The sequence below is a fragment of the Geospiza fortis genome, unplaced genomic scaffold, assembly GCF_000277835.1.
Source record: "Geospiza fortis unplaced genomic scaffold, GeoFor_1.0 scaffold12, whole genome shotgun sequence".
NCBI lineage: Eukaryota > Metazoa > Chordata > Aves > Passeriformes > Thraupidae > Geospiza > Geospiza fortis.
This window is the reverse complement of record NW_005054323.1, coordinates 6,670,766-6,683,168: the sequence shown is the minus strand read 5'-3', so window position 1 is coordinate 6,683,168 and position 12,403 is coordinate 6,670,766. Positions and strand designations below refer to the sequence as shown.

General features: G+C 38.1%; 1 protein-coding gene across 1 annotated transcript in view; it reads left to right on the top strand.

The window, feature by feature from the left end:
- Window positions 1-10,347: 10,347 nt before the first annotated feature.
- Window positions 10,348-12,403, top strand: part of LURAP1L (leucine rich adaptor protein 1 like) — a 22,465-nt gene continuing 20,409 nt past the window's right edge. The window contains exon 1 of the mRNA XM_014306949.2: window positions 10,348-10,473. Within this exon, the coding sequence (XP_014162424.1) occupies window positions 10,348-10,473 (126 nt within the window). The remainder of the gene's footprint in view (window positions 10,474-12,403) is intronic.

Sequence of the window (12,403 nt, the reverse complement as noted above, 5' to 3'; positions counted from 1 at the left end):
CAGAGGCAGTAATGTGCAAATGATCAGCAGCTTCCTGGGGTAGTGGGGGGAACTGACAAGAAGCAAAGGGACAATACCTAATTTATGGAGTGCACAATTTTTTACATGGAACTTTGTGTCATGGGAAGCAACAATAAAAGAATTTAATCAGGCTTAATGGGTGTCTGTGTCAAGCTACACAGTGTCTTCACTATGCTAGGAGTTTTAGTGTGTGGGCCTAAATAGTTCATTCATACGCAAAGAACAGGAAAGCACCCTCTCTAGAGACTGAGTTAATGGATCCTGGGAATAATACACCTTAGCTCCTGTTGAAACTGTGCTGATTCTGGTGATGTAGTTTTGCCCTTTATGAGTGTGACTCTTTTTCTTTGAGTTATTTTTGCCTCTAATACATTACCAGCTTCTGCTGTTAAGAATATAGCTAACCTGATTTATTTTTTTAATTGATGTCTAGAAATATGCAGAATGCTGATGATAAATATATAATTAACAACAATCCTATCTTCCATGCCTTTGCATGATAGGTGTGTAGAATACCTACCTTACATCTGTGCTGCTGGAGCAACAAAAATAGCAACGAGCAGTTCCCTGACATTTTGCTGAAAATGAAAATGGGCACCTTCACATCACTCAGTTTCATAAGACAGAAAAATTTCAGGATCCTGAGTGGATCCTGAAATGTCTTCATGGCTCCAGATATTAGTAACGCATTACAACTGGCTTACAAAGGCAGAAAGTTTAAACTGGCTATCCAGGCTGAAGAAAAAGAAAATTGAATGGCTTTACAAGTCATGTGTTCCTTATGAATCAATCTAATAAAGAGAATCTTACACTACTCTTTGTTTATTGGTTAGATTGGCACAATAGTATGTGTTATTACTGTGGCTCTCCTTCACATTAATGCTGTCATTTCACAGACTTTCCTCATTTAATTTCTATTATTTAATTTTGCTTAATTGCTGCTATTTTACAAACCAACAGACTTAATTTCATTTCAATATAATATGAAAAGATGCTTCCATTGCAAATGCTCAAGGGGAAGGCAGGGTGTGGTATCGACAGCTTACTGAGTAAACTGGACCTAACTGGCCTCTGCTAGAGCCTAATGCTATATAGATGCTTTGACATTTCTCACACCTCCAGAATAGCTGTGTTTCCAGGAATAGTTACAAGGCATAAGAGTTCCCTTTAGCAATTCTTCAAGCCCTGAATAGAGTCACATTTTCTTGCAGTCCAGTTCTATGCCTAGCAGCAGTGATAGACATTTCTTAAAATACAGCCTTCCCTTCACCTCAGTATATCCTGGACAAATATCTGAAAACTAATATGCAAACTTAAAAAGGGTAAAAAGGGTAAAAAAGACTAGTTCTAATGAAAATTAGTTGTTTAAACTTCTCAGCAACCTACTATATCCCAGAGGTATAATTTCAGCCATTTAATCTTAGTTCTCTGCAGGATTAAATCACAAATCCTGAAGCCACAAAATGTTTTTTATTTCTATAAATATATTAGAAACTCTAAACAGTGAAACAATGAGAGCACCAGATGTCTGTCTATTTCCATTAGCAAGGCTGAAACCTGGAACAATATTGGCATCACTCAAGGAGGAAGGCTGATACAAAGGGGTATCTGAGGTGGCACAGGGGAATGAGTCATGGCACTGACATTTGGCCTATTGAACACAGTTCCTCTGCAGCAACCTTGGGCAACTGTATGTAGCCTGACATGTAGTAAAATAGTAGATTTTCATGACAGCTACTTAAATAAGGGAAGTTATAAGGAATTGGGGTTTTTTCTCTCTTTTTTTAACAGAGATGTGGAAGGAATGTGGAAAGAGAAACACTTTTTTTTTTACCATGGGATGAAAATGGGGGAGATGCTAGCAAAAAATGCAACTAACAAACTATAAACCCATTTTTTGTTTTTTTATATATATACATTAATTATTCTTATAAAGAGTTGCTTGTCTTCTAGCAATCCTTGGATTTCCAAGTAAAATATGTGTAATACGCCCCAAAAACTTATGGCTGTTGTTGAAAATATTACCTTACCTATGGTCAGTTATCTTTCTCCACCCTGACCTTCTAAAGCCCTCCCTCAATGACTTCTATATCCCCATGCAACATGCTCCTTCAATGATCAGAGGGTCTTTGCTGTATCGCCTTACAACCAAGCATAATGAGAAGGCAGATGCACCCATGAATTCTGTCACTAACTGGTAGAACAGAGCCTGATGCTTGCCTTTGACAAGTCCAGCTGTGTAATCAGATGCCAGAACTCAAAGCAGAAAACTACTCTTTTGTTTATTTTTACTGAGTCCTCCAACCAAAACAAAACAAAACAACAACAGACAATAAAAGAGTACCCCTCCAGTCATCCCTGCCTCCCCTCAAAAAACTCACACCAAATAAAACACAATGCAAAACCCTAGAAGTCAGGTGTAGATTAAAGAGACTGGAAGAGAAAGAGTGGAAGGGAAACAGACAGACAGAGGAGGACTGGAAAAGTTGTTATGCAATAAAAAGTGAAGGAGATTCTGAAGAATTCAGCAGGTAGAGAGTGAACTAGAAAGGATCCAGGTTCAAGCAAAGAGAGATGGAAAAGAAATGGTTTCTTAGTCCTACATAATGGTTCTTAATGGCTTTAGCTGACTGAACTGTAAATGAAAGAGAAGAAATTATTTTTTAAAATTTTTTTGGCAACCTATTCAGTGGAACTTGTTCAGTGGAAGGTGTCCCTCCCCAAGATAGGAGGAGTGAACTAGGTATTCTTTAAGGTCTTTTCCAAACCAAATCATTTTATGAGTCTGACATCATTGAACTTCAACTGGCACTTCAGTGACAGAATGGAAATTAGACAGTCATTCATAATCTCAGGACTAGCAGGGAAAGAAAAGTAAGACTGAAATAACAAAGCTTAAAAAAAGGGAGGGACTGAAAGACATGGGTGAGAGAAATTATGTTGAGTCAGGAAGTAATTGAATGTGAGAAAGAAAGCAACTGAATGTGTAAAAGTAAGATGTGGTTGAAACTAAAGCCTTTGATCACATAATTAAATGCAATATTGAAAATACAGAATAAGACAGTTTGAGCTGTGCTTCAAAGAGTTGAACTTCTACTTGCAACACTTCCAAACTTCTGAGTACTTAATTTCTGGGTCTACTATTGGAGTGGATGCATACAGTTTGCAGGAAAAGATAATTTTGCCAACAAGGAAAGAGGTAGCAGGGCTAAACCTTAACTGAATAGTCCTGATGCCTTGCGTCTGCCCTTTAATTTCAGTTGTTATAGAAGAAAATACACATTTTCTCCAAAGACTTGAACAAAGGTTTAAAGCCACTGAGTACCAGTGTTATAAACCACATGGTTAAGAATGTTTTCATCATATGCTATAAGGGTTTAGCATTTTGTCATATGTGTTAGTCTTGGAAATGGTAAGAAAAAATTGCAGGATTCATTTGTAAAAATATGTTTATCCCATTACTTACCTTCCCAAGTCCTTTTCCAGAAAAATACTGCTTATATGCATAGTAGGAAGAAATTAAGTTGCACTAACAACCATGATAATTTAGATACCTAGTAATTTAAAAAGCAAAGTTTAATCAAAGGAACTGTTTTTCACAGTACAAAATTGTAGAATCATGGAATTGTTTAGGTTGTAAAAGACCTTCAGGATCATCAAGTCCAACAACTCACAGCAAAAACAGAAAGATGCTCAATGATCGAGACAGGTGCAAGTAATCTGTTCAACCAAAATTATAAAATATTGTAGAATAGCTGCTTTCCCCCACCAGTGCTATCCATGAGGGGTGCACCAACATTGGCAGAGACCCTACTGAGAAAGCAAGATAGGGCTGTACCACTGATCAGCATCCTCAGGCTCTACCAGGTAAAGCTGAAGATTCAACAGGCACAGAAGTACTTTGGCAAATGACCAGGAAGTTTAAAGCACATAACAGAATACATTAAAAGCATAGACTGTCTAGAAATCTCTGTCCTTGGCCACACAAAGCTTCATTGCATTCCTGAGCCAATTAGAATCCCTACAGCATTTTTCATCCAATCATGACCCATTCACTCAGCTTAGCCAGGACATAGCACAGGCCTGCTCATGACCAAGACTCAACTGAGTAAGGTTGTATTTGAGTATGTAGTGCTGCTGACACACTCTGAAAATAAGGGGAATTGGAAAAAGGTGTATGAAGTGTAAGTTTAGCATGTTCCTGTGTGCTTAGGACAAGTTCTCAAAAATAATTTCTGTTTTGTGAACAGAACTGTGTGTGGTTTCTGAGCCCACCCTCTTGTACTGTTAGCCAATTCAACTGCTCCTTTTATTTACAAGTTGCTCAGGAAATTTTAGAGAAACAAGATATTTTACAATTTGAGTTTATCTTGCTAAAAGGACTAAAAGTTGTACTCATAAAAACTAAATACAAACCTGTTGCTGCATGGAAGAATATTTTTGGTATTTGGGTGGCATACTTTTGATGTTTTCATGAGGATAGATGAGCATTGTGAAGAAAGACCCTGGTGTTTTGGGTCACAAAGGTGGTTGTGCTTTCAGCCACAAAGAAAATCCTTCCCTGTGGACAGAGGTAAACATACTATATTTTGGAAGCAAAGTATCAGAAATTGAAGTAGTGAGAACTTCTGATAATAACAAAATACTTCACAATTCTACATCCAGATAAGCAAAAATAAGGTTTGAAAGTTTTAACTGAGAGACCAAGTTAAATTCATTCTATGGATAGGAACAGGATACATAAAGGTTTGAAGTGATTTTTCTGAGAGCCTCAGAATACCTGGAAAGAGAACTACGGTCTTCTGAACACTAATTCAGTATTGACTGTGTTATGTTGATGCATCTTTTTTCCCCCAAGATTTCTTCCCCTCTTCAGGACAAGAAATTATCCCTATGTGACATTTCTACATCAATATGTAAGAGACTAAAAATCATCTCCATAAACTTTCTCTAATTAATAAGTAAAATACCTTTCACCTGATCTTTCCACTATAGATACTATTTTCTCACTCAGGCTGAGACTTTTAACAGAATAAAACTACTAGTGCTTGCGTTTAGGTCCAACTCTGTCAGCAGTAAACATGAAAATGGCTGCAGAAAAGTGGTGACATTTGGAAGTGATGTCACAATAAAATAACATTGAATTTCATTGCAAAACCCATCCCCATATTCAAGCTTTATGTTATGATGTATCTGTGATATCAGAAGAGCAGACAGTCAAAGGATTTATAAATATGACTAAGCAACTCTCACATTTCTTCCTGTAATGTGTCAGAACCGCAAAGGATGAGCATGATTCACAGTAGTTTGTTATTCTTCTCCTTCCTAATGTGTCAGATCTGACTGATTCTAGAAGTTTACTTTGCGGTTTTTTGTTTTTTTTTTTTATGTAAATGTGATGTAGCCCAATGCTTGGGTGTGGTGGGAAGGTTTTGGCACAAAAACATTGGGTGGTTGAAAATTTTTTGCCCCAAGAGGAAAAACTTTTAACTTTCGATTGTTGCATTGAGTAACATTCTCTTGTTCTCTTTATCTAAAAAAATGACAGATGTTATTAATTTCACAACAGCTAAAGGACCCTGTTCTTTTGGTGCATTGGGATTACAGCTAAATGAAACAGTTTTTCAGCCAGTGGCTTGAAATACTTGGCTTGTTTCTTAGGCTTCCTTTACCAACTGGTCTGTATAAACTACTGTCAGTAGATTTCAAGCTATTGCGCAGCAAGGATCTTTCATCAGGAAAATATTATGAACTTCACCATTGGGAAAAAATATTAAACCAGTGAACTTAGAAGTTGTTGAGGTGGCTTCATGCTCTTGGCTGTTGAACAGAATTCTAAACACAATCTCCAGTGTTGCTTACAGCCTTAAAAAAATCAATACCACTGTAGGTCTGAGATGAATGTGTACCACAGCCTTTAAGGTCCTTGCACTAAACTTGACCTGGAGGTGCAGTACATTGTTTCATGAATTTTTGAAGTAAAGTCTGGATTGTATAAGAGGTATCTACAGTCTCTTCCCAGGGGCAGTAATGGCCAAGGAAATCATGTGTACACAGGTAAGGCAACAGAGAAAGAATAATAATGCTTCAGATACACTTTTGTGTTCTCTGTATGCAATGATTAATGCCTCTGGAGTCAGTGCATAAGCAGTTGCTCTGAACACATTGAAAAACTGAACATGTCTTTCGTTCTGATTAATCTGGCTTCTTGTACGAGCCTGTGAAACAGCAAATGCAGCAATCCTATCTCCTCCCTTTAAACAAAACCAAGAAAATAACAATCAGTGTTTCTGAAAGTTTTTCCTGCATTCCTTTTTCTGCTCTTGTCTCCCACATCATGCAAGGAATTCCAGAATGGCATTAATAGCTTTTAGATGTCACTGAGAGAGTGTGTCAAAATTGACAAGTAAAATGCCCTACTGCTTCTCACCACCATGTTCATGTTCCACTGTTCACTGTTCAGATTTTGGACACAGGACAATGCATAGCCGCGGTATTCCTCCTGAGGCTGCTGGGTGGTAACAGTGCAAGGTACCTTTGACAGCTATTTCAGACTTTCACAGTTCTTGTTTTCTTACAGCTGTATGCAGTCTTAAATTTGGGGAAAGCCTGCTTTGGGGTCAAAGTTCTGACTTTGGTTGTTATGACCCAAACTTCTCCAATTCTGTAAACATGCATCAGGCTTCACTTTGTTAGTGGAATTGAGGAATAGTCACCTTGATGATGATTATCATTACCTCCTGTTAGGCCTCCTGACCATACTCACTTGCTTTAGTTCTAGAGTATCTTCATTCCTCCTAAGGGAACTAATTAGGAAGCTCAGCTTTACTCTCCCCAGGTAGGAGTCATGCAATGTGACACTGAAGCATGGCCAATGAACACCCCTCTCAAAACACCTCACCCTCCTCTGGGTGTTGGTTTGAATAAACAAAAAATGATTGCTTCCCAGAAGCACCTGACAAAGACTACCAGCACTATGAGGTAACTGGCTGGCTGAAAGCAGGAAAGGCAGGACTACTGTCTACCACACCCTATGCAGTCATGTACTTGGAACTCTCTTAATGCTCCTGCAGCCTTTGAAGACAAGTCAAAGGTCCCATTTCTGTAGCCCAAACTCCACAGGTAGGTTATTATGAGAAGTACATTACCACAATATGAGAAATCACTCCCACAAAACTGGCTGACCTATAGGAAATTTTCTTTTAAAATCCTTAAATATTCACAGTGTAATACAACATAACTCTAGGTTAAATATCAACCAAATTCTTGCTGCACTATTGGAATCTGACAGATTAGGGAAATAGAAAACTTCTATAGGCCTAAGGCACTTGCTGTCTGCCTTTTGACATATTCTTCCAGCACTATTTTTATAAAGGAGAGCCAGAAATTACAGTATCTGAGCATTCAGCTCAGTACAGTGGAGCATTTTATGCTGTCCAAAAGTTGAGAACTGTCTTATTGTCCAACCAGTCAACAGAAATCCTTGAGTAGTCTCTGGACTGGGCTAGTATTTCCCACATCACTGAGTCAAATTCATCTTAGATGAATTCTAGCTGAGAGAGGGCCTGACTATAGGTGCCTAGCTTTGCGCCTGGTTTTGGGAAAATTCCAAAATTTCAGAATCCTATTCCAACACTTTTGGTCCTTTAGGACATCCTAAGGACTGTATTCAATATAAATGGAAAAAAATGTATTATAAAGAGATACATTATTATTAAAATCAATTATATAAATAATTTGAGCTGCTCATTCCTTATATGTAACATCACTGTAAATAAATTTTCATTTGTTTTGTTGGTTTTTTTTACATTTTGAATTCTAGCACTCTTCAATAAGCATCATCTTTTAGGGAAAACAACAAAAAAGAATAAACTGAAAACAAGCCTCTAAGCCCCTTCCTTCTCAAGCTGCCCAATGTTGTCCTACTTCATGACTTTTGTCCTCTGATTTCCCATGTGATTAGCTTAAGCAATCATTAAAGAAATAAATCTCATGAAGATCTACCGTTAAAATAAAGAACTCACCTTACAGGCTTGAAAATAGTTGCCTGATTAGACTACATGACTGAAGCTCATAAAATCAAGTTGACAATGTCCTCTTTGGAAACGCAGGTGTGTTGCATGATGGCACTATAGGGTTTTTTAACAGCATTTTCACTTCCCTGGACAAAGAGGGTACTGTGTTCCAGATTGCATATGTTGAAGGCATTGACCCCCCCCGCACAAAAAAAAAAAACAACTGTTTACTTTCAAAATTTTTAACATAACATCCACTCTTCAATTTCATATGTAAAATCATGGTTTGACCTAAGGCAAGTCTAAGGCTGTGCTAAGTAGAATAACATGAGGAAGTTTTTATTCCTTTGATCTTAAAACCTGTGGGAGATGCAGATGATATCATGTGACAATAGAAAGCCTATCTAACAAGAGACTGAACAGTATGGTCTTTTAGGCATACAAGCATTCACATTTTGTTGGACTGAAATATCAAGACTTCTGGCTACAGAAGGAATTGAGTGATTGATAAGAGTATTTAACAAGGCATTAAAGTTAGTGACTATCTCTATCTGAACTTAAAACAAAAAGAAATAAAGAAAGAAAAAAAAAAGCTAGCAAACACTGATATAAATGATCTTACTGAGAGATTCAAAGTAAGATATTCAAAAAGCTCTAAATCTCACCCAAAGAGTGGACAGCACAGGGCTGAAGAATACAGAGAAATGGAGGAGGACTACAGAGATACTATTCAACACTATAGGGAGTAAAGTCTTGTGACCAAAGCTCAGTTAAAGTCTAAACTGAGCAGCACTTTGAAGGATAACAAAAGGCCTTCTTTTTAAAATACACTAACTTGAAAAGAAGAACCAGAGATAATATTGGTCCATTACTTGGTTAGGTCAGTCACCTCAAAATCAGACTGCAGACAAAGCAGAGGTGTTTATTGCCTTTTTGCCTTTTTTAACATCAGTGAGTCCTAAACTCTCTTTTGGAAGGCTGTGATTAGGGAAATTATAAACTTCCAGCTAACTCTGAGCTTGAGACACTTGCTGCTCCAGATGGATGCATATAAATTTATGTGGTCCACTGGGACCTACCCCACTGTATCGAAAAACCTGGCTAATGTTATTGCAGAAATGCTCCCCATTATTTTTTTAACAGCGTTTGGAGTCTGGAGAAGTCCCAGTCAACTGGAATCATAGCAGACGTTCTTTCAATTTTCAAGAAGTGTAGGAAGGAAGATTCTGGTAATTACAGGCTTATAAGTCTCACTTCAGTGACTGGCAAAATTTTGAACAAATTTATTCTTAGAGTTAGTGAAAAATACCTGAGAAACAATACAGTCATTAGCCATAAACAGCACTGGTTCATGAGGGGAAAGTCCTGCTTCACTAAATTAATTTCCGTTTATGACAAAGTCACCCATCTAGTTGTCCAAGGAAAGGCAGTAATGTGGGTTCTTAGATTTTAACAAAGCTTTTGATTCTGTCTCTCACAGCATCCTTCTGGATGAAATGTCCAGCACACAGCTACTCAAATTCATTATACACTGGGTGAGCAATTGGCTGACTCAAAGAATTACAGTAAATGGGGTCATATCAGGCTGGCAGCCAATCACCAGTGGGGTTCCCCAGGGCTCCATTTTAGGCCAGTGCTCTTTGGTGTTTTTATAAATTATCTGGATGTGGGAATTAAATGTATATTGAGGAAGTTTGCCAGTTATACTAAAGTAGGGGGAACTGTTAACTCCCTCAAGGGTAGAGAGAATTTACAGAAAGATGTGCATAAATTAGAGAGATGGCAACCACCAACTGCATGAAATTTAACAAGAACAAGTGTCAGATTCTCAACCTGGGGCAAAGTAATCCTAGTTATATATAATTGGTGGATGGGATACTGAAGAGAAGCACCGAAGAAAGACATCTATCTGATAGTTTAGGTAGATGGCGAGTTGGATACGAGTCAACAACGTGTCCTGGCAGTCAAAAGAGACAGATGTGTCCTCTGGTGCATCAAGCACAGCACCATCAGCTGGTCAAGGAAGGCGATTGTTCTGCCGTACAGGGCACTGGTGCAGCCCATCTCAAGACCTGTGTGCAGCCGTGGGTGCATGCCTGGGTACAAGGCTATCAGACTATTAGAGTGTGTCCAGAGGAGGGTGACCAAGGCGCTGAAAGACCTCGAGGATAAGGCATCACAGAGCAGTTGAGATCACTTTGTTCACCTTGGAAAAGGGAAGGTTGAGTGTTGTCCTTGTTAGAGACCACAGCTTCCTCACAGTGGGCAGTAGAAGAGGTTACTCTGTTACCTTGGTGACCAGCAACCGGACATGAGGAAACAGAATGAAGATTCATCACAGGAAATTCATACTGGACATAAGGAAAATGTTCTTTATCAAGAGAGTGGATGGCCACTGGAAAAGATTTCCCAGGGAACCAGTCACAGCACCAAGCCTGTCGGAGTCCAAGGAGTGTCTGGATGGTGCTCTTAATCATATGCTTAAGGTTTAGGTAGTTCTGCAAGGAGCAGGGCATTGGATTAGAGGATCTTCATAAATTAGGACACTTTATTATTCTAAAATGAAGACAGAGAATCTGTCCCATGAGATGAAAATGGAATTTACATAATGTTTACTGGTTTTGTTTACTTATAGAGGAACCTGTTTCCTTAAAACACTTATTAGTTTAGCAAAACTGGTAACCTTGAAGATTTAACAAGGTGACTGCAACATAGGTGTATCTTTTAATCTTTGTAATTCAAAAGCATATCCAGTGACTTGCTAACTGCTATACTAATGCAAGGCCAGTGGGAGGTAAGAATCAGGCCATCAGATAGTAAAGCATGAATTCATGAAAGCATAGGGTGCATGATGTAGTTTACTTTCTGAATGTTGTTTGTAAGTCCTTATTAGAAAGGACTTATTTTCATTACTTTTAGATTATTTAGAGCAGGATTTGGGGAAATTTTTTATCACTGAAAAACCTTTTGTCAAACTAGCACAAATTCTTTGTATTATTTCTCTTCTATTTTTATTTTTGAAACCTTGATAATTCAGATGATCTGAAACATTTTAAAAAAATTAATGTTTCAGAAGTTTTCTTAGGTTTCTTCAAACAGAAAGTCTGAGCACAGTTGAATCATGACCTTTTTTATAGGATATTGCTTGTAGAACAAAGGAGTTCTACAGTTCAATGTTGTAACAACAATCATGAAAACTTAAAATTTTACTTAACAAGGTTTTCGTAGCTCGGAGAGAAAGAAAAAAGTGTGATCCCTACTAACTTACATAATGGCATAAATCAATATTAACATGAGACTATATAGAAGCTAGTCTGTAAATATCAATACATCAAAATAGAAATTCAGGAAATATTTGGGGGTGGCAGTAAGAAAGAAAATTCTTATTTGTAAGCAGCTGGTTTTGGCTTTCTTTTCTGAGAAGAATATTAATGGTGCTTTGTCATATAAACTAAACATATATGACAAACATGAGAGCAATAAATGTCTTTTCATATGTGTCTCACACAGTATTTCCAGATGGTTATAGTGATAAAATAAGGGTCCTGGTCTAAAATCAATCTACCTTTAAGATATCAGATACATCTGCAGACTTTTTACTTGACTGAACTAAACCCTTGCAAAGGTCCCTGATAATAAATCTTAGATTTTAAAGTATAGATTAAATTATTTCACCAAAAGCATCCAGTTTGCTGTAAAAACATTTTTTTCCTCAAGTTCACCACAGCACACCTTGTGATTCCAGTTGCTATAGAGGACCTGACACCTAGAGTGGCTGGCCTCGCTTTCTCACCCCCCTTGACACGTGTCAGCTGTAGCTCCACAGATGTGGCTATTCATACTTTAGTGCCTAAAATGTCTTTCAGTGCCATGGGACAAGGAGCATCGTGTGACAAGGAGCAACAGGACACATCCAGGGCAGCTATCTGCACAGCCAACGTGTGCCTTGCTATCAGTTGGAGGAACTGATTCAGCTTTGCTTTGCTTCTTAAAGAGGAGGGGGACAAAAAATAATAGAAATATTAAGAAGAATGCACTTGCTTGCAATAAAATTTGTTTGATAAGTGGGAATACCATTCACACTGTACTTATGCTCCTGTCCCTTGTGAGAAGGGATGACCCACATTTTCCTTTTTTTTTTTTACTTTCTTTCCCTTTTTCCTATTCATTTTCCTATCCCTTCCCTTCCCTTCCCTTCCCTTCCCTTCCCTTCCCTTCCCTTCCCTTCCCTTCCCTTCCCTTCCCTGTCTTTTTCTCTCTTTTTTTAGCTTTCTTCTCTTTTTTATTTTTTCGCTTGCTCCTTTCGCCTCTCCTTCCTTTTTTCGCTTTCCTTCCGCCTCTCCCCTCCGACCCCCGGCAGTCTCTGA